This window comes from Typopeltis vanoorti, chromosome 20 (assembly GCF_054136105.1).
Source record: "Typopeltis vanoorti isolate ZY-2024b chromosome 20, IOZ_Tvanoo_1.0, whole genome shotgun sequence".
NCBI classification, from domain to species: Eukaryota; Metazoa; Arthropoda; class Arachnida; order Uropygi; family Thelyphonidae; genus Typopeltis; species Typopeltis vanoorti.
In genome coordinates, this window is record NC_143568.1 from 25827034 (window position 1) to 25853197 (window position 26164).

General features: G+C 34.7%; 1 protein-coding gene across 1 annotated transcript in view; it reads right to left on the reverse strand.

The window, feature by feature from the left end:
* Nucleotides 1-26164, reverse strand: part of Tmem214 (Transmembrane protein 214) — a 367830-nt gene that overhangs the window by 206148 nt on the left and 135518 nt on the right. The window contains exon 5 of the mRNA XM_090410284.1: nucleotides 15682-15764. Within this exon, the coding sequence (XP_090266410.1) occupies nucleotides 15682-15764 (83 nt within the window). The remainder of the gene's footprint in view (nucleotides 1-15681; nucleotides 15765-26164) is intronic.

Consider the following 26164-nt stretch of genomic DNA (forward strand, 5'->3'; position numbering starts at 1 on the left):
AATTTATATTAGGGGAAATACCCTTTAGCACACATGTACCTCAATTGTTTACTATATAAAGTATTTATTGTTGAAAATTGTCTTTGTTTTCTGCCAGGAAAGCACATTAAAAATCATAAGTGCATTAATCCCAAACTGAAACTTTATTTTCTAGTGAGTTACATACATTATTAATATGTAATGTTTTTTATATGTAAACAATTTATTTTTATAGTAATGGTCACAAACTGCAATGAAAGGGAAAAACCAACATTGAAAAGAAAATTCATTTCTCTCGAAGAAAAGAAAATTGAAATCATGGATTGGCTGAAAATTCGAGAAAAACCAGGATCTGTTGCAAGGACTTTGAATTTAAATGAATCAAAAATTCGAACAATCAAACAAAATGAACATAAAATCCAAGAAAGTGTTCCTGCTGGGTCAATGATAAGTGCAAAGTGTGTTGCTCATGTACATGATATTCTAATGGAAAAAAATGGAGAAATCACTAATGATTTGGATAGAAGATTGCACTCAAAAGAAAATTCCTTTGGATGGAAATCTTATTAAACAAAAAACTCTCAAAGTTTATAAACATTTATAGTGCAGACCAGGTGTTCAATGCAGATGAATTAGGGTCATATTGAAAAAAACAATGCAAAACCACACCTATATTTCGAAAAATGAAAGATCAGCTCATGGATTCAAAGTTTTCAAAGATAGAATTATCCTACTGTTTTGTAGTAATGCACAAGGTGATTACATGATAAAACCAATGTTTATTAACTGATCCTCAAATCCTCGTTCAATGAAAGATTAAAATATGCACTTTATTTTATTTTGCCTAAAACATTTATGCATTATGTGCAATGAAGTTTACGTACAATTTGTAATTTTTATAATTTTATACTATGTATTTTTTATTTGTAATTTTATACTATTTTTATATACTAATTTTTAATTAATATAAATTAATTTTATTAAAATTAAAAAAATAATATAAAATTTATTTCATTTTATTTTTAATTTTATTTTTTATACTAATTTTATATATAATTTTATACTACGTATTTGTTTCATAGTTTATATGTTTTCTTAACTTACATGAATTATTTGAATAAAAATAAACATAGTTTTTGTTGGATTTGTCATTGTTTATATAATTTAAAAAAAAAAAAAAATTTCAGAATATAACTCTACTTTTTCTATGTTATCTAAGTCTCGCATAGCGCAATTTATATAATGCGGCATTTCTGTGGAGCCTAACATCTGCATTATAAGAGGGTTACCTATATTCCATAATTTTCCCCTGTGTATTATTATTATTATTACACGACACCTCCAGGAAGTCCAAAGACTCAATGAGGGAGAGCACCTGCTCTACAACTACACCAACGCCATCTACCACCGAGCACCACCACTAGTATTTCCACAGACAATCACAATCATCCATGCCCACTGCAGGATTCAAACCCGCAACCTTTTGGCTGGAGAGTGGATACGCTAACCACTTGGCCAGCCAGGCTGGCATTTTATCAAAGCTTTCTCATAATCTATAAAGGTCAGATGAGTCTCTAAATTAAATTCTTGTCTTTTTTCAATATATTCTAAATATTGTCTATACATGATCTTCCATATCTGAAACCATTTTGTTCTTCTGAGAGTAGATTGTTTGCAATATTTCTGAGTCTTTTATTCATGATTTTACTATAAATTTTGTAACCTGCATTTAATAGACCGATTGCTCTGTAATTTCCAAAATCATCACTGTCTCCTTTCTTAAATATAGATATAACCTCAGCTTTAGACAAATCTGATGGAACCTCACATTTTTCCCCAACAATTATTAATTTTAAGAATCTGTGATATATTCTCTGCCACATTTTCAAGGGGTTATGCTATCTAATCAAGGTGTTTATCATATCTAATCCAGGTAGATTTTCTATTTTTTGATACCTTTGATTCTTTTGGTTCTTCTAATCTAATTGGTTCTATATCAGTACTGATTTCTTCATTGTTGTTTTCTGTTATTAAATTTGGGTCATACCATAAATTTTTATAATGTTTTATCCATTATTTTTCTTGTATTGTGTTGATTTGGGCTGTATCTCTTTCTTCATTGTTTAATTATTTTTTGTATTCTGTATTTTGTCTTCCATGTAAGTCTTTTTCTATTTTATTAATAAATCTATCCCAAGAATCTTGGTGAGCTTTCTGTACTATGGTTTTAGCTATTTTTCTTTTGTTTTTATATATTTTTTCTGTTTCCTTTGTATCTTTTGGAAGGAATGATTTGTATGCCATTTATTATTATTATTTCGGGCAACTCCAAGGAGTCGACAGACTCATCGAGGGAGGCCCTAACATCATGTCAAGAACAACTATTCGATATTCACACAGTATCTATCATACCTCGCCTTGAACTCATTCACAGTCATAGCACCCACAACAGACTCTGGCAGCTTATTCCATTCATTAACCACTCTCCAAATAAAAAACCTAGCTCTAACATCCTTGTTAACCACATTCTTGCCCAGCTTCCATATATGGCCCCTAGTCCTCCCACCACCAGTCCTATTCTTAAAAATATCTTCTGGATTAATCTTATAGCAACCCTTCAGTAAGTTGAATGTCTCAATCATATCACCCCTTTTCCACCTATCAACCAATTTTTGCAACCCACAAATCTTCAATCTGTTCTCATAAGGTTCATTCCACAGACCTGCCACTATCTTGGTCACTCGTCTCTGGATGCTCTCCACCTCCTCCCCATCAAGAAGAAACCCTGGCACCCATATCTGGGCACAGTAGTCCAGGTGGGATATTATCAGGGCTCGATACAGAGGAACAATAACTTGTTTGTCTCTGCTTGTTAAAGTATTTTTCAGTAACCAAGTGATTTGATGAGCTGATTTAGCCACTTTTGCAATGTGCCCCCAAAACTTCAACTCCCTATCCACCAACATTCCCAAATCCCTGGCCTCATTAATCTCCTGGAGTATGGTTCCACCAATGTGATATACTGCTGATAATCTTTTCACTCCAAAATGCATAACCTTACACTTTGCCACATTAAATTGACATCCATTTTCCCTAGCCCAGTCCTCCAAACTAGCCAAATCATCGTGCAAAATTTTGACATCCTGTGCACTCACAATTGCTCTACCCAACTTTGCATCATTAGCAAACAAGTGAACACTTCCTCTCAGATCCTTTCTTATATCGTTAATGAACAAACTGTGTGTCTAGTGGTCCAAGAACAGAACCCTGCGGCACACCACTAGTCACAAGCCGTCTTTTTGGACTCCACCCCTGAATAAACCACTCTCTGGTATCTCTCCATCAACCACCCTCCTATCCATCCCCATCTGCTCCAGTTTACTGATTAGAGTTCCATGTGGTATCCTGTCAAAGGCCTTGGCAAGGTCCAGTAGAATCACTGCAAACCCATTACCCTTATCCAGTTCAGCCGTCACTGTGTTATAAAACGTGAGCAAGTTACTGAGGCTTGATCTACCCTTCACAAAACCATGTTGCCCCCCCCCCATACAGTATCCCATTTTCATCTATCCAATCCTGTATTCTTCTCTTGACTAGATTCTCCAAGACCTTAATGATTCCTGACATGCTAATCGGTCGGTAAATTACAACAGTAGTCTTGGAACCTCTTTTATGCAGTGGAACTATTTTCCCCTCTTTCCACCCCCTTGGGACTAACCCAGACCCGAGACTCGGATTAAACAAAATGGTCAAGGGTACTGACAATTCTTTAGCCGCTTCACGTATGACACGAGCTGGTATACCATCCAATCCCACAGATGTATTGACATTGAGGTTTTGCAATAGACTACTCACCTCATTTACCACAATTCCCATATAATCTATTGGTTCATTCATTTCTGCAATGTCACCACCTGGAAGATATATTCTTGCAAAGTGCTCGCTCAGTAATTCAATTATATCAACTGATTCAGTTACCTCCCTACCATCGGCATTCTTTAAAATCATTCTGCCATATACATTTTTTCTTTTACTTGCAGCATATCAAAAAAACTGTTTAGGATTCTCTTTAGCTTGCATGGCCAATGTTCTTTCGTAATCCTTTTTTGCTTTTCTTACCACACTCGTTACCCTTCTGGCCTGGGCTTTATACTGTTCATGTGCCTGTCGGTTACCTTTCTCCTTAAATTCCCTCCATAGTTGTTTCTTTTTTTGCAGCTCAAACTTAATGGTGTTATTCATCCATTTAACTCCTACTTGATTTTTTATTCAGACTCTAGGTATACAGTCAGCCATTGCTTCATGCAAACACTTTTTAACCGCCTCCCATGCACTGTCAACTTCTAGCCCTTGCAGATGTACATGCCATGGCACTGTACCAATCAATCTCCTAAGCTTGTCATACTTACCAGCCGATAATTCTACATGTACCCTGTCTTAATTGTAAATTCCACACCTTTAGCCACCTCCCAAGTCAATACCCCATGATCACTCTCACCAATTGGTGGCAACGTGGTCATATTTGTTATAGCCAAATTCTCAGATGCAATTACTAGGTCAAGCACTCTCTGACCCCTAGTATTTTCCATTACATGCTGTAGCAGATAGTTATCCCTTAATAACCGCATAAAATCCAATTCCTTCATCCCATGTGTCCTCTCCTCCTTCCAATCAATGTTACCATAGTTGAAATCTCCCATAATAATTACTCTCCTTCCACTCATTTCTTCTATTTGCTTATGCATACTACCAGAACCATCTATTCCATCACCCGGTCTATAGCAGCACCCAACTGTATATTTTGTTCTGCTAGTTTCAATCTCACACCAAATAGCCTCAAATGTGCTCTTTTCTCTATCCTGCAGTTCCACTTCTATTCTCCTTGGCTGTAGCTCATCTGCTATCATCAATAACACACCTCCCCCCCCATTTTATTCTCCCTGTCTCTCCTGTACACACCATACCCCTCACATTCAATCCCACTAGCTGTCAGCCATGTTTCACTAATGCCAATAACCTGTGGTCTGGAAGTGCCAACCAAGGCCAAAAATTCTTCCCTCTTGTTCCTAATACTTCTGGCATTTGTATAAATGAATTGCACAAGCCGACTTGTCCTATCCCTATTTTGATGCCTTATACCAACTATCCCATTCTGATTCGTGGTCTTTCCTACTCTCTGGGGCATATTACACACATTCACACACAACTGTCTCCCTAAAATCTACATATCTACTTCCCCCCTCTTAATAACTAGTTTCCCTGGTTCTGTACATTCACTTCCACTATATTCGACAACACCTTTTCAAGTCTCCATACACCAAATCCATTCAAATGTAAAACATCCATTTTATATAACTCCTTTCGCCCATCAAACTCATTCCACATTACTCATCAAACATAATTCACGCATAAAGTCATTGGCAATTATGGCTCTCCTTCTATACCATGGCAACAGACTCACCATCCTAACTCTCTCACTCTTTTCTTTTGCTACCTCAAGCAATTCCTTCACATCCTCACACATAGCCTTTTTGTTTCCTTTCAAATCATTTGTACCCACTACCACTATCAATTCCTTCACCCACTGTTTTTGCATTCTAATTGACTCGCTTACATTCTTTACATTCGCACCGGGTTGGTACGATTTTGTTAAAATCTCAACTAACACACCTCTTACTAAAGAATCCCCACACACCACATGCTCTTTCATTTTGTTTACACTCACTTTCATACCCTTATTTTTTCTATCATACTTTTGCCAATTATTAGTCTGTACGCTTGTTAAAGATTTTTGTCAATGCTCCAGCTGCTGATTTACTCTATGTATCGCTCCGCGTAATAGTGCTATTTCACTCATTGCGTCAGTGTCATCATTTTTATTCTCCGATGATTCATTCAATCATTCTATATGCTTAACTTTATTCTCTCTTTCAACGCCACTCTCACAGCTATCAGGTACTACCTCGCAAATATCATTCATACCTCGAATATCGCTGTTATCTAGATTCTCACTTTCGACAATGATATTACTCACAGGATCTGAAACACTCTTTAAATCCTCACATTCTTTACACTTTTTGCACACATTCACTGCACTATCGTTGTTTAACCAGACTCCAACAGCTCTCTGCGATGCATAAATTTCGCAAACGGTACACGAATCAAGTCTTTTAAGTTAAGATTTTAACTTATTTTCCTTCTATTGCATCATCTATATCTGTGTTGTAAATTTTTAATGTTTTTCTTTTTAATATTTTATTTTTCTTTTCAAGTACTTCAGAGGCTGCTTTATGAATTATCTTTATCAAAGTTGTCCATTCTTCTTCTATATCTTTGATTTTGGCTTTTTTTACGTAATCTGTTAATCATGATTGATATAGCATTCTAATGCTTTCTTCTTGCAATAGATATACTTTGTATACTTGTCCTATTTCTTCTTTTTTTTTTTTAAATATTTACTTCCTTTCTCCATTCTGTTAATATTTCTGTTTTCGAAACTACTAAGTGATGATCTAAAAAAAAAATTTCATTTCCTCTGTAAACACATACATCTCTTAATTTTGTGCAATTAGTTTCTGATTGCACAAAATCAGAAACTAAGAGGAACAAGATCTATAATCAATTATAGATCTTGTTCCTCTGCCATTCCAAGTATATTTATTTATTTATTTATTTTTAAAATAAGTAAAGCTAAAAAAACATTAGTTATTTTAAAATTATTGAAAATACAGAAGTCTAATAGTTCTCGAATCATTATAAAATAGTGATAATTTCCTTCAGTACAAAATGAACCTCATCAAGCAAATGCTTAATTCCACTCAGTTCAGCAAATTAATAATCTGCCTTGAAGCTATCGTGGAGAGGTAGAAACGTATAAATTTTTTTTTTAATTTAAAAAAAATCCTCACAATTATTTCTCTCCTCCACACACACAGACAAAAACAAAAGAAAAGAAGTTTTCAGTATAAATTATTTGATAAAATGTTACAAATATAACCAGGAACATAACCTTGAAAGACCAGAAAAGGGGTCTCAAGAAAGCATGCCAACAACTTCAGTTGGAAATATAATACTCATATTTCATCTAGCAAATCTTCAATCTGTTGAAATCTCAGCAGAAATGGGGTTCCTTCTTCTTTTACCATTTTAATAATAGCAAATTTCTGTGAAACAGAATCTTTAACTCAAAGCTTTCTGCAGCGCCAGTAAAATTTATGCTCCACTTCATCCTGATTTTCTAAAATCAGTGCAATATAACTTGCACAAAGAATAAATAATGATTGATTTACTTTTGGTCACAACAGAGAAACATACAGATATACACAAAGTTTCCTTTGTCAACACAAGTAAACAAAAATATCTGCAAAAAAAAAAAAAAAAAAGATACAACCATTATCTAGGTTAATATCTGTTCGATTTTGAAACACATCTGGTGCGAAACATCTCATCAAAATATACATGAATAGAAAAAACATACTTTTGTATGAATATCAAAATATATCACATGGCTACTGGATCTCAGAAGTCAGGTGATATACAGTACTGAGCTTATGATTATTTTTAAACCAGAAACATTTACTCTGAGTGCTTGTTTTTTTCCTTTCTTTCTTCCCCTCCCTACTACAAAAAAGCATTCATAAATTAATGGATTTAAGAATGGAACCCACAGTATTTCCAAAATAAACTTGCTGATTAATATGGAAATAGAGATTTTTCCTTCCAGAATCTAGAATCTCTGAATTTTCATCCTGAAAAATATGCAAAAAAAACTGATCACTACTCTCATGCCCTTAGAATGCTCTGGCTGTAATTCAAAACAACCCAAACTATACAATTAACAAAAATCAGATGGGGGGGGCAGTATAAAAGTAGTTTTCCCCCCTCAGAAAATATAATTTAACAATGGCTTTTACATGGATTAATGCTCCATCTTTCATGAGCATTCTGTTATTTTTCAACAATCTCCATCATTCTCTATTCACTTTTTCCATCAATGAGCGAGATGCTGTACACTGATCCTGCTAGTCTATACTCTGACATCAGAACTCCTCCTCATCATCATCATCATCATCATCACACACACACACACACACACACACACACACACACACACACACACACACACACACACACACACACACACACACACACACACACAAAGGCTTGTTTCAGCTCCTTGTAAACTACAAAACAGTATCCTTGAAGGGATTCTTTCACAGAGGGCTAGATTCAAGCTAGCCAAATGTTGTGGAGTTGGGCACTATTATGTAAAAGAATCACATTCATATTCATCCATAGAGTTTGACAGGCCAAACTTTATGGATGCTTCCTGATCCCCTTTTCAATTCTGCAATATCTCCACATACCATTTCGAACTGATCATTATGCCTCTCTCAAAAGAGACCACAACTGAGATCCATTCTTTGTCCCAACACAGTTGCCATGACTTTAACCACAGAAGGCAGTCTTTTAAATTTCTTCTTGTGAAGTGAACTGAGATGCCCCATCAACTCTCTATCTCTCTTCATTTCAGAAATGTGATCCTGAATCTATGTTGTTTCATCACCTATTACTATACATGACAGGAAAGCCTCCTCCTCATTCTTGTAGTGCAGGAGAAGCTCTTACAGATGACTTCTTGATGTTTGTCACTCAACATTTTCAGAACTCAATGTGGACAAACCTTTTATAGCTGAGGTCTTTGATGATGATGATCGCTGGTTTTCCAACACCAACTGCACTGCATGATTCATGAGTTGTGAGACAATGATCCTCCCTGATCAGTGCATCAATGCAACTGCTGTCTCTCATCACTTGCTGGCTGCTTCGAGGCTAGTCTTCTGACCTGTTTTACCACTCTTAAAGTGTAATTGTGATATCAACAGTATCACCCCTGTATTCATTTTCAGACAGGTATGAATTTTCATCACTCATGTTCTGAGGTGATGAATGTAATCATCACTTTCTGCCTTATATACATGCATCCATAACAGCTGCCATTTTAAGATCTGCATACTACACTGATGTGATTGATAGAAGCACCATTCACTGCGGTGGAACTAGAAACTACTACTGTCAACTCAGTGATGTGTAAAGCATTCTGTGCTCAAACTTAAAAAAAATATATATAGGAGGCACTACTTATGTACTGCTCCTCACAATATTAATAGAATTATGAACTATTACATGTGAATAAATGTGCATCAACATTTATGACCACAGTATTACAACTGATGGAATCTCATAAGAGCTTGAATTTTAATATAAAATAAATTACATTTCTTTTTCTCATCAAGGTCTATCTATATTTATCCACTTTTCATCTTTCTCTTATTTCTTGACTGTTTCATTTAAAACTATAAATACCTATATTTTTTGAATATCTTCTTTGTGTGTGTGTGTGTGTGTGCATGTGATTAACTTTGTGCGTCCATTAACCATTCTTAAAAATTTAATTTCTGCTGCCTGTATCTTTCTTTTTATCTTCCATATTCTTGAACCACAGTGAGGATGACTATTACATCATAAACATTTAAGCTGGGCTTCTCAACATGTTTTTTTGCTGTGTCCTTTTACTTGTTCCTACAGATTTTCTGAATTTTTAAAATTTTTTTTTTATATTTTTATCTTTTAAAAAGATATGTTATTATGCAACTGAAAATTATGTCATTTACATAATACCTCCAAGGACTCATTGAGAGAGGGCACGCTACTCAACTCTGTCTCTTCCACTTAATCCACCAACCACACAGAACACCACTACCATCATCTACATACAATGGCATCTATTGCCCATCAATACCACTAATAATTTTATCTGTAAATTGTGTGTATTCTCAGGGATGAAATATCTGAGTTTCTAGGAGAAAAACCCTGCTAACTTTATCTTTGACTTTTTTTTTTTTTTTAAATCTAATATGATCTCTGCCCTTAGATGAATGCTTTTTGTTTTCTTTTGTGAAATCTTTAGACAGTACTGTTGGCTTATTTAATTTATAAATGAGTTTTTAAAAATACTTCTGAGACAAATGTCTTATCAGTGGGAGCCAGAACCAGAAGTGATACCAAGATTGAAGTAATGCAGAATTCATATGTTATTTTATTTACCTTAATGTATAGTATAACCAAATGGAAAAACTTTCAACATTTCTAATCTAGAGTATTTTAGTAATAAGTTGTAACACCTTTTGACTACTTGTATATGGAAATATGACTTATGCATTACTTCTATAAGTTATAACTTCAGTTATAACTTCTGGGATTGGCTCCCACTGAGAAGACCTCAATAAAAGTCAAAACTAGTCTGGGTAGTGATCCTTCCCAAAATGTAGAGCATTATACATGTTAGTAAGGATATATGCTTTGCATTATGGGATACTAAGACAAGTGATGTGATGTCATTAGACTCAATGTACAAGTAGCCCAGTTGTGAAGTTACTTCATGCGCAAACGTTGTTTGATTACACTTGGATAAAGAATTAAACCAAGAATATAATTTCTTGACATCTTTAATTTATAATATAACCAAGTGAAAAAACTTTCAACTCTATAGGTGCTGATAGCTAGCCTTAGCTGGTTGGGCAGGAAGCCTAAGAATTAGAGTTAGCCAAATCTTGGAAGATTTAATATAACTGTAAAAATAATCATAATTAAAATTCTGAATATTTTTACGAATTGTTTATATTAGAATGTTTATTAGTTTTAGCTTCATAACACACATTGTCGGCACTTGCAATGTGCCCGTTATTGAAATTGTTTTGTCAAAAATGATATGTAAAGAAGTAAAAAAAATTTGATGTACTTACCAGATTTGATATTTGTATTACTTACAAGAATTTTATTGTAATTTAAAATTATCAAAAGTTGTGTTTTATGAAGACATTCTCTTGTCGCTAACGGAGACAACGTGCCAGCTATTACACCTAGTTTCTCGCTTGCCATTTTCAAGGAGTGCGCATGCTCGCTGAGACGTTTGATGTGCGATTGACAGCTGACAAGTTCGGTATCGAAGCAACGGGAGAGTAAACAAGAGCATTCAGAAGGAATTTAGAACACAGGCCGGCAGATATTTAGGTTTGGAGGAACTTAAGTTTTTTTTATGTGACAGTCGGAGGAAAATTAATAGTATATTCTGAAAAAGAAATCGTGGAACTATTAAGTTTTAATGTGGAATAAGTATGTGGATAAATAAAAGAAAATATTGCTATATGCGTTTTAAATGGAATATTGGAGGAAACACTAATTGAAAGATTTATAGTAGATTCCGAAAAGGGAATCGTAGAGCTGTAAGTTTTTTTAATTGAAAGAGTAAGACTGTCAATAATATGCATTTAGTGAATAATAGAAGAATTTGCTATTTACGTTCTAAAGGAATGTTCGAGAAAACGCTGATTAGGAAGTTTCATCTGTATTAAGGATGCCAGATCCGACTATTATTTCTACTGAAGAAAAGAGACAGAATTAAGTTTGGAATAATTAATGTGTGCTACATGAGTGATGAGAAAGGATCCTGTAAAAATGAAGAATAGAGTCATATATTTTCTGAAAAGGGCCTTGACAGAGAAAGAAACTGGCTATGAACATTTTGTGATTGTGCAAACAGTGTTTAGTCTAGTCTTAAGTGTAAGTTTATTTTTAAAAGGCCTTGGATTAAATTCATTTTGTAATTAGTTATGTAAGGTTTGTTTGAAGTGTATAAATATTGTTTTTGTTATATTAAATGTGTTTATTTTGTATTTTGGTCTTGAGTCAGTGATTTATTTGGATTCTGAAAGAGTTAATGTCATTGCACCAATTGGAGTAAACCCTTGTGCATATAAAAATATATAGGTACACTCGGAAATAAATTAAAAATAATTGTTAGAAACAGAGATCATCTCTATGGTAGGATTAATATTAAGATATAATATCAATGAATATCCTGAAATATAAAAATCCACCGATTATTAACATAACCATATTAAGATTAGGTTGGTTTTTTTAAAATTCTGCTACTGATTCTAAAAAAAAATTTTCAAATTTGAATTTTTTGTGGTGAAGCAGAGTAGTTTTTTCCATTTGTTTCTGTGCAAAAAATCCAAGGCATGGTCAGCAAGCCCTGACTGACCATACTTATGGCAACAGAGGTATTTTTTATATTCATGCAGGTGGATATTAGCAGATCTCCCAGTGTGACCATAATATGATAAGTCACCAGAACAAGGAACTGATAGAGAAGGTGAGGGCAGCAAGCTATAGATAAGATTTGAATACCATGCAGAGATTATACTTTTTTAGTGCTCTGGCTATTTTTTCCTGAAACACCCTGAAACATCCTCTCATCCTTCTTGATATGTTAATTTCGAGAAGGATGAGAGGACTTGGAAGGAACAATTACTTTGTTGATATTTTGGCACTGTAGCCACTGGACAGGAAAGATTGACAAATAAAAGAGAGTTCAGCAGTAAGATCATCCTCGACAGAACAGAGATTGGAGGCTCAATTAACAAGGGTTTTGATAATACCATATTGTTGAGATGGTGGATTATGGAATTAATTGCCTTAGTATCCCATAATGCAGAGCACATATCCTTATGGACATATATAATGCTATGCATTATGGAAATATGACATCTGCATTACTTCAGCCTTGGTATCAATCTGGGTCTGGTCCCATTGACGAGACCTCAATAAAGGTAGAAATCGGTCTGGGAAGTGGCCATTTGCATAATGCATTGCATTATACATACCCATAAGGATATGTGCTTTGCATTATGGGATACTATGGCAATTAATGTGAAGGCATTAGTCTCAATATACAAGCGGCCCAGTCGTGATGTTACTTCAACGTGCAAATTTTTATTTATTTGCTTACACTTGGATAAAGGATAAGAATTAAACCAAGAATATAATTTCCTGGTGTCAATAATGATTAGTACACGAGCTGAGCAGAAATCCAACAGATACTTGCCATTATTATTAGCTCTGCCCTTTTCTCCAAATTTTCTCAAAACATTTCTATATGCCTGGTGGGATTCACTTCCTACGCTACTGTTAAGATCTCTAACAAGGACTACTTTTTCCATTTTCTTTATGTCTGCTGCCTGCTCTAGTAACTCAAAAAATTTCTTTACTTTTTTAGTAGATTCCTTCTGTGGCGCCATAGGCACAAATAAATTTCATTGTCAATTTTCCCATTTTGAAGTTTGCCTACATAACTACCTATTTGAAACTGTCTCAGTTTATCTTCAATGTTTGGTTTTGAATGCTATTGCTATCCCCCTTTCCTTTCCTATCATTATTGCATCCTATACTTATTTAGTACAGTCTCACCTGTTTTTGTCTTCTTTGTTCCAGTGATGCCAATTATGTCTGTGTGGTATTTTTTCCATTCTTCTGCAAGTTAAATTTCCTTTCCATTAGTACTCTGTATTTATCAATGACTGCTATCTTCAGTTCTTCTGATGTTGGGTTTCTTCTTCCTCTTCTAGAAGTTGAGCTTGAGTCTGCTCCAGTGGCTGGTTTCCTGAGGAAAACAGCAGGGGGGGGGGGGGGGCTTGTTTAACCAGATGGAATGAAATCTCATCATGTTACATCATCATATTATTTGTTGTTTAAGTCAATAGACAGTATAATTTGTTTCGCTAAGTCCCAAATTGCCAACCCATCCTCATTCATTTAGTGTCCAGTGGATACCTACTAACAGGGTGCACCACATGAAAGTGAGGATTGGACAGTAAGTCAGAGGCCTTAGTCGGTTCTGTGCATTCCTTAAAAGCAATGTGAGGGTTTCCTCCTGGTTATTTGGCTTTGATCGTTGAGTGATCCTAGATTAACTTACATCACATTAATTGAATGATACAAAATCAAAACTGTGGTTATTTAAAAAACATGTCACTAGCACAAAAGAGAGGGAGTTAAATATGCATTTGTCCTACATAATGAGATCCTTTGATTGGAAAAATAAGTCTGAATCCTGCCCGAGATGGAGAACATTTATATTATTGGTTTCACACAAAACTGGCAAGGTTTTCCTGTGGCAAAATAGACAAATCAACTAGAAAACACACAACTGAAGAATGGATTACACATCCTATTAAAACCAAAATAGAGTTTATAAAAAGCTTAGCTATCTGGCTGTGATATGTCAATGGGTCAAGTATACTGGTGTCCAAAACCTAAAGGACAATTACTATTTCTGAAGATTATTACTGCAAATTCAGACGAATCAGCTTGTGGCAATTTCTATAACTGATGATTTTGAGTAGAAAGCAGGTAAGCATTCAAATCACACTCAAAGGTGTCAAGAGGGAACACTGAACAGGATAAAAGGCAAAAGGCTGCACTAAGTGAGTCGTGTTTGAAGCTCTTTAATAAAAGAAATAAAGTTACAAACTTGGATATCTTGTAATGTCTCAAAGACATCATCTAGATCAAGAGTCAGCAAAGAGCAGGGCCTGCGATGGCATCTGCAGTGAATTTTTAGTGTGCCCTCAGAGAAATTATTGTAAGCTGCTTTATTTGTGCCTATTAAGATGAGAGACCACTGATCATAAGTAGTTCGAGTTGTTGACGTTATCTAGTTATCAATGCGACCACTCTCACTACCCTTCACGCCACTTCTAAACGTTGTTTGTCAGAACCCTTTGTTTTTTTAGTATGTGTGTGTGTTTGAATCACTCCCGCTATCAGTGCAAATATAAAAATACTTTGTTTATAAAGATATTTTTAACCCTTTATAATGGATAAAGGTGAAAGGAAAAGAACGTACTATTTTAATAATGATTGGGAGGAAGAGTATTGCTTTATCAATCTAAATGGCAAATGTATTTGTTTATTATGCAATAATAGTGTGGCTATTTCTAAAAAAAGTAATATAGAAAGACATTTCAAAACCATTTGTGCCAATTTTGACTATCCAGTGAAATCTGAAATAAGAAAAAAAAAAAGATCTTATCTTGGAAATCATCCATTAGTAAACAGCAAAGTTTTTTTTACTAAACCGTTGCAACAGTCAAAAGCAGCAATAGTTGCACCTTTTAAAATTTCACATTTGCTAGCTAAGAAGAAAAAACCATTTACAAATGGAGATGTAATTAAAGAAGCTATGTTAGAAGCTGAAGATTCACTTTTTGAAGATTTCAAAAATAAAACCTAAATAGTTTTGGCTATAAATATATTGCAGTTATTAGCAAGAACCGTAACTCGAAGAATTGAATCAATTGCAATTTATTTAGAAACAGAATTAGCAAATGATATAGAAAAATGTGTTTTCTTTTTGCTACAGCTGGATGAATCAATAGACATAACAGATACCCCCCCCCCCCCGAGTTCCAGACTGGTAGGCCGGTTCTCCTTGAATTCTGATGACATGAATTTTGAAGACTCGAAAGGGGGTAATCCCCCCCTGGCACCTAACCCCCCCCAAAAAAAGTTCCGGACTGGAAGGCCAGTTCTATTTGAATTCTGATGACTCGAATTTTGAAGACTCGAAATAGGTTCTGCCTCCCCCCCCCCCCGGCGCCCCTTTCTATAGACCAAACATGAACTTTTTCAAGGCACTTCAAAAAAAAGAGAAGCAGTGGTCTCATACCCAGTGATGAAATTCATCTCCCACCTATGTATGAAAGAGTATAGAAGTTTATCTATATATGCATTAATTTAATTATGGATCTATATCAAAATAATAAATTTCCCTCTACTCTAATAACTTTTTTGCTTTACCTTTTTTAAGTTGGCTAAAATTATTTCAGGTTTTTCTTGAGCAAGGCACTGGAGAAATATCAAATAACCAAATACTGGAAGACCTAGTTAAGATAAAAATTTAAAAAATAAAATAAAATAAAATAAATATATATATTAAAAATGTAGAAAACATCAAAACATCAATTAAGTAATTTACAATATAATTACGCAGTCCAACACAATTTTTGCTGACTTTTATATGAGACTTGTTTTTTACTAATTTGGGTGCGCTGATTTCAAATATCAAACTCATTTTTCTCTATCACGTCAGGTTTTTCCTCTGTGGCATTTTCTTTTTACTAATTTGTAAGTTTTTGATAGTTTTAAGGAGTCAGTACTATTTAGAGGATCAAAAAAATCGATTTTTAAATATTATTTTCTGAAAGTATGTACTTTTAAAAATCTCTTCCTAACTTTTTATCAAGAAATGCGAAAAATTCCCGAAGATATAGCCTATTATTCAAAGCAGTGAGCAGATCAGAATCAGAGTGCTCACCGCTCTCACTTGTTAGTAAACGACGAATAAATGCATAAGAACCTGCAACGGCACGTACTGGCGCTTTGAATGCTAGAGAGGCCGATAATTAGATACATAACTCATCATCATCATCAAATTCCTGCCATGTACCCTCAAGGGGTGTACAGGATATGATAGTACTACAAGAAAAAAATTACATCATTATTAATTTCCTATCTACAATTTTCCTCCAAATCAGTCTGTTACTTGTCAACACTCCAATATTATCAGCTCTAAAGCACTTTGTACCATATCAATCCACCTATATCTTGGTCTTCCTCTCGGTCGTTTTCCTGCCAACCTGGCAGAGAACACTTGTTTTGCTAATCTTTCCTCGCCCATTCTGTTTAAGTGACCATACCACCTGAGATTAGCTCTGCTAACGCAATCCTGGATGCTGACAATGTCAAGTTCTTTCCTAATATCCTCGTTTTTAATATGATACTGCCATTGATGCCACCTGTTCACGCCTATAATCTTTCTCAGGACTCTCATATCTGAAGTCTCCAGTCTTTGGTCAAGTGTTTTACTTCTGACCCAGCTCTCAGATCCATAAGTTAAAACTGGTTTGAACACCGTCTTGTATACAGCTAATTTAGTGTTGCGACTAATTTCTCTCTTATTCCATATGAATTTATTCAATTGACTTTCCACCATACCAGCTTTGCTAATTCTGTTGTCTATTTCTATATTTAATTTACCATCTTCAGTAAAAATCGTACCTAAATAGCTGAAATGTTTTACTTGTTCCACAGGTTCTCCATTCACAACACAGTTGGCATTTTCAATGATTCTGCCTATTGTCATTGTCTTTTTATTGCTGACCTTCATACCATATCTATTACAAGAGCTATTCAATTTAGTCAGAGAATCTTGCAGACTTGTAGCGGATTTATTTAGTAGTATAACATTATCCGCATAAAGCAAAGAGCTGGCATTAACATCTCCAATTTCGATATCATGTTTAATACCACTTTCCTTCATAATGCGATCCATATAGATAATGAATAACAGAGGGGATAATGTACATATTTGTCTCACACCAGATTTAACATTAAACCATCTTCCTGTACTTCCTTCAATTCTAACTGCTGACTTACAACTCAAATAAATACTAAGTATTGCTTGATATAATGTCCCACTGACACCATACAACTGCAGCGTATTGAATAGCTTCTCTCTTGGCACCTTGTCATATGCCTTTTCCAGATCAACAAAACTTAAATACAGATCTTTGTTATATTCCCATGCTTTCTCGACTATTTGTCGTAAAGTGAAGATCTGATCCTGACAGCCTCTATTTGGCCTGAATCCAGCTTGTTCTTCACCAAGCTTTTCTTCCACAATTCTTCTCAACCGTTTCTCAAGTATACTTGCATAGATCTTGCCAGGAACACTCAGTAGGGAAATACCTCTGTAATTCTCACATTCAGTTTTATTTCCTTTTTATATATGGGTACTATTAGAGCTCTACTCCAATCATCGGGAATTCGTCCCTCTGTACAGGCTTTCTGAACTATGCAGTGCAGCCACTGTAAGACTCTTATACCACCATACTTCAGCATTTCTGGTCGAATATCATCTACTCCTGCTGCCTTTCCACATTTCAAGCCTTTGATGGCTTTTTCTACTTCAAGTATGGATATGTATTCCTGACTGCATGCCTGGTCAGTGTTTTTTACCACTGTGCTGTCATCACTGCTTGTTTCATTTAGCAGTTTTTCAAAGTAATTACTCCATACTTCAAGGATATCTTTTTCTCCCGTTTTCATGTCACCTTTATCATCTCTAATTCCTTTTATAGCACTCTTTCCTCCATTCTTAAGCTTCTTCAACAACCTCCAGAATATTTTGCCACCTTCTGGATATTTATTTTCTATATTCTTGCCAAAGTCCTCCCATGACTTTTGTTTAGCTAGTTTTACACAGTGTATAGCATTCTTGCATTTGTCTCTATATTCTCTAAGAGCACAAGCTGACTTATTTGACAGGAACTTTTGGTATGCTTTCTTCTTTTCCTTTACTGCCTCTTTAACCTCCTGTGTCCACCAGGGAGTTCTGATTTTTTTTATCCTTACAAACAACCTCACCACATACCTCTCTGGCAGAATCAATCAATGTTTTCTTCAGAGTTTGCCAATGAATCTCCAAGGTTTGATTCCTGTTCTCAAACTCTTTCATTTTTCCTTCAATAATCTTTGTGTATTTTTGTCTACAGCTCACATCTGAGAGCTGCTCAACTTTTATTCGCTTTAAAACTTTCTTACATGTTATTCTTTTCGATATGAAATTCAATTTTATCCTGCTCAAGACTAAATAGTGATCACTTCCAATTTCAAATCCTCTGTACACTCTGGTGTCCTGCACCAGGGAGAAAACATCACTATCAACAATAACATAGTCAATGAAACTTTTCTTATTCCTAGCCTCTTCTCTCCATGTGAATTTGTGCACATTTTTATGTTGGAACATGGTGTTAGTAATAACCAGTCCATGTCCTGAGCAGAAATCCAACAGATATTTGCCATTATTATTAGCTTTGCTCTTTTCTCCAAATTTTCCCAAAATATTTTTGTATGTCTCACAATCATTTCCTACTCTGCTATTTAGATCCCCAACAAGGACCAACTTTTCATTTTTCATTGTGTCGGTTGCTTTTTCTAAAGCATCAAAAAATTCCTCCACTTCTACCTTAGTAGAACCTTCTGTGGGACCATAGGCACAAATAGATACATAACTACTTAACAATATTCATTAAAAATTACAAGAATATTTATAAAAAAATATCAATTTTACTTACACATGAGTTTCAGGGAATAAATTTTTGTTTGTAGCAATTTCTGCTGTGTGTTCGGTTTTGGCAATCCCTTTGAATACTCCAACAGTAGTCGGCCATCATGTGAGAAACCCATCTTCCTTGGTACCGATCTTCCATAGTTTTTAAGTCTTGATGAAATCTTTTGCCTTGTTCATTGCTTACAGCACCTTAATTCTCGGGAAATCTATCAAGATGACTGTATAGGAAATGAAGCTTTATGCTCATGTTGCAACCTAGGCGCTGGAAATTTTCAAGCATTGTTTCCACTAGATCTTTGTAATTGCACACTGTTTTGTTTCCAAGAAAATTATTCACAACCATCATAAATGAAGTCCAGGCCTCTTTCTCAATTTTGTTCATAGAGTTGATGAAATTTGGGTCTCTCATTAAAGTTCTAATTTGTGGTCCATCAAATACACCGGCTTTAATTTTTTCATAACTAAGTCGTGGAAATTTTTCACATATGTATTGGAAACAGTCCTTGTAAATCTAAAGCTTTAACATACTGCTTCATAAGACCTAGTTTGATGTGTAGAGGTGGAAAAATGATTTTTTTCTCTGTCGATTAAAGGTTGATTTATAACATTCTGTTCTCCAACATTTAAGGATATTCTAAGAGGCCAATGTTTCTGACTCCAGTGTTGGTTTCTAGCTCGACTATCCCAGAAGCATAGAAAACACGGAAACTTTGTATATCCTCTTTGAAAGCCAAGTAAAAAGAAGTTATTAAAATATACAGTCATGGTCTGTATATTTTAATAACTTCAAAACCTTTTTAATGTCCTCATATGTTTCTTTTAAGTTGACTGAATAGCCAACAGGAATTGAGCCATATACATTCTCATTGTGTAGTAAGACACACTTGAGACTTCTGCTTGAACAGTCGATAAATAAACGCCACTCATTTGGATGATATTGTACAACACTCATTTCAGTTAGTAAACCTGACACGTTGTTACAGTAAACAAACCCACACTCGTGTTTAAAATATTGTACAAGATTACTTTCCCTGCAATGATAAAAAGTTATCTTCGTATCTTGCTCCAGTAAGTTTTTTCATTTAATCTTGAAGCTAACAATTCCAATGATTCCTTTGATAGGCCCAAATCACTTATCAAGTCATTCAATTCCGCTTGAGTAAAACGTTGCAGTCCAGAACTAGAAATTAAATTTTCATTGTCTAAATCAACATCCGGGTCTTGCTCCTCAAGAACATCTGGCATATCCCGATCATGCTCGTTCTCAAGTAAAGGAAGTCCTTTATAAATTGGCACGGCTATTTCATTGGAATGAGCGACTGGCCGAATTGCTGAGTCGAGATTTGGATACACAATTTTTTTCTTATTCTTCTTATTATAACCAGAAGTCTGAACTACACAAAATTAGCAATCATCTACGTGATTTTTTGGTTCATGCCAAATCATTGGAATGCCAAAAGCTAATTTTTGGCGTTTTTCCTTGCTCCACTGTCGTAAATTTTCTACACGACTTACACACTTTATTTGGAGCCCATGAATTGTCCTGATCTGCAAGTTTTACGTCAAAGTATGCAAAGTACACTTTCTTATTGAAATCAGTGGTATTTGTCCTTTGACTAGGAACAGTAAAGCTGCCACAAATGTAGCAGAAGGAATCTACACTATTGACACATTTTCGAGTAGTAGACATGATGTATTTTCTTCACTGCTGACTAACATGCAATTAACAAGACAAAAAAAACCAGAGACTTTATTGAAACGTTACGAGCGCTCATCATACTTTCACAATCGATTAACGATTCACTGATTTCGATCGTTCTTTGTCTGCTATGATGCACATAGCATTCATTTGTTTTAGGCAGTTGTCATCGCCTACTTTTCATCACCTAAATGTATTAGGTTGGTTATCGGCCTCTCTCGCATTCAAAGCACCAGTACGTGCCATTGCAGGTTCTTACGCATTTATTTGTTTACTAACAAGTGAGAGCGGTGAGCGCTCCAATTCTGATCTGCGCACCGCTTTGAATAATAGGCTATATCTTCGGGAATTTTTCGAATTTCTTGATAAAAAGTTAGGAAGAGATTTTTAAAAGTACATGCTTTCAGAAAATAATATTAAAAAATCGATTTTTTTGATCCTCTAAATAGTACTGCCGCCTTAAAACTATTAAAAACTTACAAATTAGCAAAAAAAAAATGCCATAGAGGAAAAATCTGATGTGATAGAGAAAAATGAGTTTGATATTTGAAATCAGCGCACCTAAATTAGTAAAAAACAAGTGTCAGATCATAATCAGCAGAAAAAAATTTTTTTTTGTTGGCCAGTGTTATCCATGATTATCACAAACTATATGGATGTGGCTTCAGCTAAAAGACATTCAGTGGTCAACAAATGTTGATTTATTTGATTGAAGATGCTTCCGGAATTATCAAATATATTTGCACAAATAAACCTTCTAAGCCTAAGTTAAGGAGATCAGAGAACCTTCAACAATAATAATACTTTATTAATAAGTGTAATAAAAATACTATCCTTTGGAGAAGATAAGCATACATCAAGAAACGGGAAGGAAACAATACTAAATGTCTAAGTGTAGTTTAAATCATGATGGCTTATTCATTCTTCATTTAAGCAATTTACATCACCAGCGTACTACAGCATTCCAAGTGGTGTGCTGAAATGCTATTTATAAAATTGCTTGCAAAACCAGAATCTATCTTTAATCAAGACTGACACAGAAAAGGGAATCTTGTCTGTGTCAATCTTGATGTTCACTCTTTCTCACTTCAAATGATCTGCTTGACTGGGTCAATATAAACGGACTATTACAGTGGTATTTTACTTTTGATAACCTAAGAAAAACTATGTGGGTAATTAATTGGAATAATGCCATCCCATTAATCAGTCAGATATAATGGCTGACCAACAATGGTAATAATATACTCTTTGTTCACAATTTTTCATAAGAACAACATAAAAAAAAGTAGAGTTCTGAAGTACAGATGCAATCTTCAAGGTACTTCTTTCAAATATCAGTGTGACTGCAGTACAAAATTTTTCATTCAGGTCTTCACTTTTGTGATAAAAAAGAAACAGTTTCCTTGTAAGTGGAGGTTTTGTGGTTTAGAAGTTCATAAGGCATATTCCGGTAATTGGACCACATTTTTTTTTATTAAGCTAAAAGCACAATAAAGAAATAAAACTCGACAAGTTTCGTAAGTCGTTTGACTTACATCTTCAGGGGTAAAAGGTAACTTAAAGTTTAAAACACAAAGAAAAGAGAAATTATTAGTAATAGTTCATGCTATACAGTTATAGCCACGTGACTATTCAAAAAATTAAAAATTAGAATGTAAATTCAAAGCAGTGCTGAATTTAAACAATGCTGGATGGTGCCACGTTCTGTTGTTCACATTCATAATGTCTGAGGTCTGACAGAGGTATATTTTTTATTAAAGCTGACCAAACTTGGTGAAGAATTAATCCTTGATTTTTATTGCATTGTGTTGGTATTTTAAGCATGTCTGCAGCTTCTTTAAATTTCCTTATGTAACAGTTTTTTTCTATGTATGACATGTTTTTTTTCTGCCAGAGTACATTGTGGCCGGTGGAAGTGGTATGGAAAGCTAGACCTGATTGTGTTCTCTTCTGTTTTGTACATCCTTTTGGTGTTCGTTCATGCGTATTTCCCCAGATCTTCCTGTCTGTCCTACATAGCAGATGCCACAAGAACAATAAATTTTATAAACACCTGGTTTTTTTAAAGGATGATGTGGAGGTTTTGGGGGATATAGAAATTTTGAAATTTTTTCCAGCGACAGAAAGGCTACTTTGATGTTATGTTTGTTTAGTAGTTTAGCCATCTTGTCTATAACATTCTTGATATATGGAAACATGATGGCGTTTTTGAAATCTTGTTTCTGTGAGATGCCTGTAGGAGGTGTGTGGAGGATTTTTTTTGATAGTCTTGGTTTTGTAACCATTCTTTTGAAAGATCTGTGTTAGATATTCTAATTCTTCATTTCTCTGTTTTTCTGTGCTGGAAATGTTATATGCTCTGTCCCTTAGGGTTTTTATTAGACCTATTTTTTGCAAAGGGTGGTGGTGTGAGGCCGCATTAAGAAATCTTCCTGTGCTGGTGGGTTTTTTATATATTGAGAAAGAAAGTTTATTATCTTTTTCATTGACTTCTAATAGGATGTCAAGAAAAGGAAGTTTTCTATGTTCTTCTTGTTCTAAAGTAAATTTTATATTCTTATGTAAATTATTCAGGTAATCTTTGAAAGCAATGAGTTCATCTGTTGTCCTGGCCAAATGATGAAAATATAGTCTACATAGCGTAGCCAAATTTTTGGTTTTTTATGACAATTGATTAAAGCATTATTTTCAAAATTTTCCATGAATAGGTTAGCTAAAGCCGGAGAGAGGGAAGAGCCCATAGCCAATCCTTCTTTTTGTTCCCAAAATTTGTCTTGATAACTGAAAAAAGTATTATTTATATAATGTTTATAAAGATCTATGATGTCTGGAGGAAAGAGGTCTTCAAGGAGATTCACAGTTTCGTTTCGTGGAACATTTGTAAATAGGCTGATAACGTCCAAACTTGCTAAGATGTCTGAAGGTCCAATGTAAATATCTTTTACCTTCTCAATAAAATGTGCACTGTTCTTGATGAAAGAAGATGTTTTTCCTGTGTGAGGTAAAATCATGTTAGCGAGATGTTTTGCTAAATTAGAGGTCAGAGTCTCTTCCATCCACTATCGGTCTTAAGGGAACACCTATCTTATGTATTTTTGGTACACCATAAATTCTTGGAACCGATGCGTGTTTTGATTGTGGAGTTCTTTTTAGTTCTTTAGTCCAATTAGGCATCTTTTTAATTGCATCATTGGTTTTATTGTGAGCACGCCATGTGGGATCTCTGTCTAAAGGACTATAGGTATTAGAATCTTCAAGAAGAGTTTTCATTTTATTGTTAAAATCTTCAGAGTTCAAAACTACTGTTGCATTCCCTTTATCTGCTTTGATTATCAGACAAAAAATATTATAATCAAAGCAGATAAAGGGAATGCAAAAGTAGTTTTGAACTCTGGCTTTAGCTAACCTATTCATGGAAAATTTTGAAAATAATGCTTTAATAGATTATCATAAAAAACCAAAAATTTGGCTACGCTATGTAGACTATATTTTCATCATTTGGCCAGGACAACAGATGAACTCATTGCTTTCAAAGATTACCTGAATAATTTACATAAGAATATAAAATTTACTTTAGAACAAGAAGAACATAGAAAACTTCCTTTTCTTGACATCCTATTAGAAGTCAATGAAAAAGATAATAAACTTTCTTTCTCAATATATAAAAAACCCACCAGCACAGGAAGATTTCTTAATGCGGCCTCACACCACCACCCTTTGCAAAAAATAGGTCTAATAAAAACCCTAAGGGACAGAGCATATAACATTTCCAGCACAGAAAAACAGAGAAATGAAGAATTAGAATATCTAACACAGATCTTTCAAAAGAATGGTTACAAAACCAAGACTATCAAAAAAAATCCTCCACACACCTCCTACAGGCATCTCACAGAAACAAGATTTCAAAAACGCCATCATGTTTCCATATATCAAGAATGTTATAGACAAGATGGCTAAACTACTAAACAAACATAACATCAAAGTAGCCTTTCTGTCGCTGGAAAAAATTTCAAAATTTCTATATCCCCCAAAACCTCCACATCATCCTTTAAAAAAACCAGGTGTTTATAAAATTTATTGTTCTTGTGGCATCTGCTACGTAGGACAGACAGGAAGATCTGGGGAAATACGCATGAACGAACACCAAAAGGATGTACAAAACAGAAGAGAACACAATCAGGTCTAGCTTTCCATACCACTTCCACAGGCCACAATGTACTCTGGCAGAAAACAAACATATCTTATATAGAAAAAAACTGTTACATAAGGAAATTTAAAGAATCTGCAAACATGCTTAGAATTCCAACACAATGCAATAAAAACCAAGGCTTAATTCTAAACCAAGTTTGGTCAGCTTTGGCAAAAAATATACCTCAGTCAGACATTATAATCGTGAACAACAGAACGTGGCATCATCCAGCATTGTTTAAACTTAGCACTGCTCTGAATCTGCATTCTGATTTTTTAATGTTATGAACAGTCAGACGGCTACAACTGTATAGTATGAATTTCTCTTTTTTGTTGTTTTAACTTTCAGTTACCTTTTACCCCTGAAAATGTAAGTCAAACGACTTATGAAACTTGTTGGGTTTTATTTCTTTGTGCTTTTAGCTTAATAAAAAAAAAAAAAAAAAATGTGGTCCAATTACCAGAATATGCCTTATGAACTTCTAAACCACAAAAAACCTCCATTTAAAAACCTCCGCTTAACCCCCCCACCACCACCACCACCAAGACAAATGCTGAAATATTTCCTCTAATTTTTTAGGAAATGACAATGTAAGCTATATTACTAATTATAAAAACTTTAATAACTACCTATATTTCGGCAATGTTATATTGCTATCTTCAGGATCACAAAACAATGATATGAGCATGTAGACAGTAACACTAAGCTGTAAAATTATTCCTTTGTGTTAAATTTTACTTCATGTTTTTCTATTATTGTATGTATATATACTACATGGAGCTAAGGTTTTTCCATTATGTTTCTAACCTACTTACTTAGGCTGTATTGACGTTCCCCCCTTTTCTGCCTTGCCTTAATCCTTGCCGTATGAATGACGGGCCTTAATTCTAATTGCTACCAGCCATATTTCTGTGACTTATTCGGTCCCTTATGCTCTTCAATCTGGCAAAATGTATTTGTTTTTCGACAGCACCAGCCAAACTGTATTTTCCAGAGTGAGGGATTGAAATGTGGAATAACAGCAATGCAAGGGCTCGTAACTTTACCAGAAATTTCTAATTTTTTTACTTAACACCTAAGCTAGTCATGGCAATTTCCTATCAGCAGACAGGTTTATAATTTTTTGGAGATAGTGCATTGACAATTATCACATCAGATCTCAACTCTCCGAACACTCAGGAACTCCATGGAAACTCCAGTAAGCCTCGATGAATGAGTGAATGCCGTTTCCTACTCACCAGGTCACTTGAATATCCTTTCC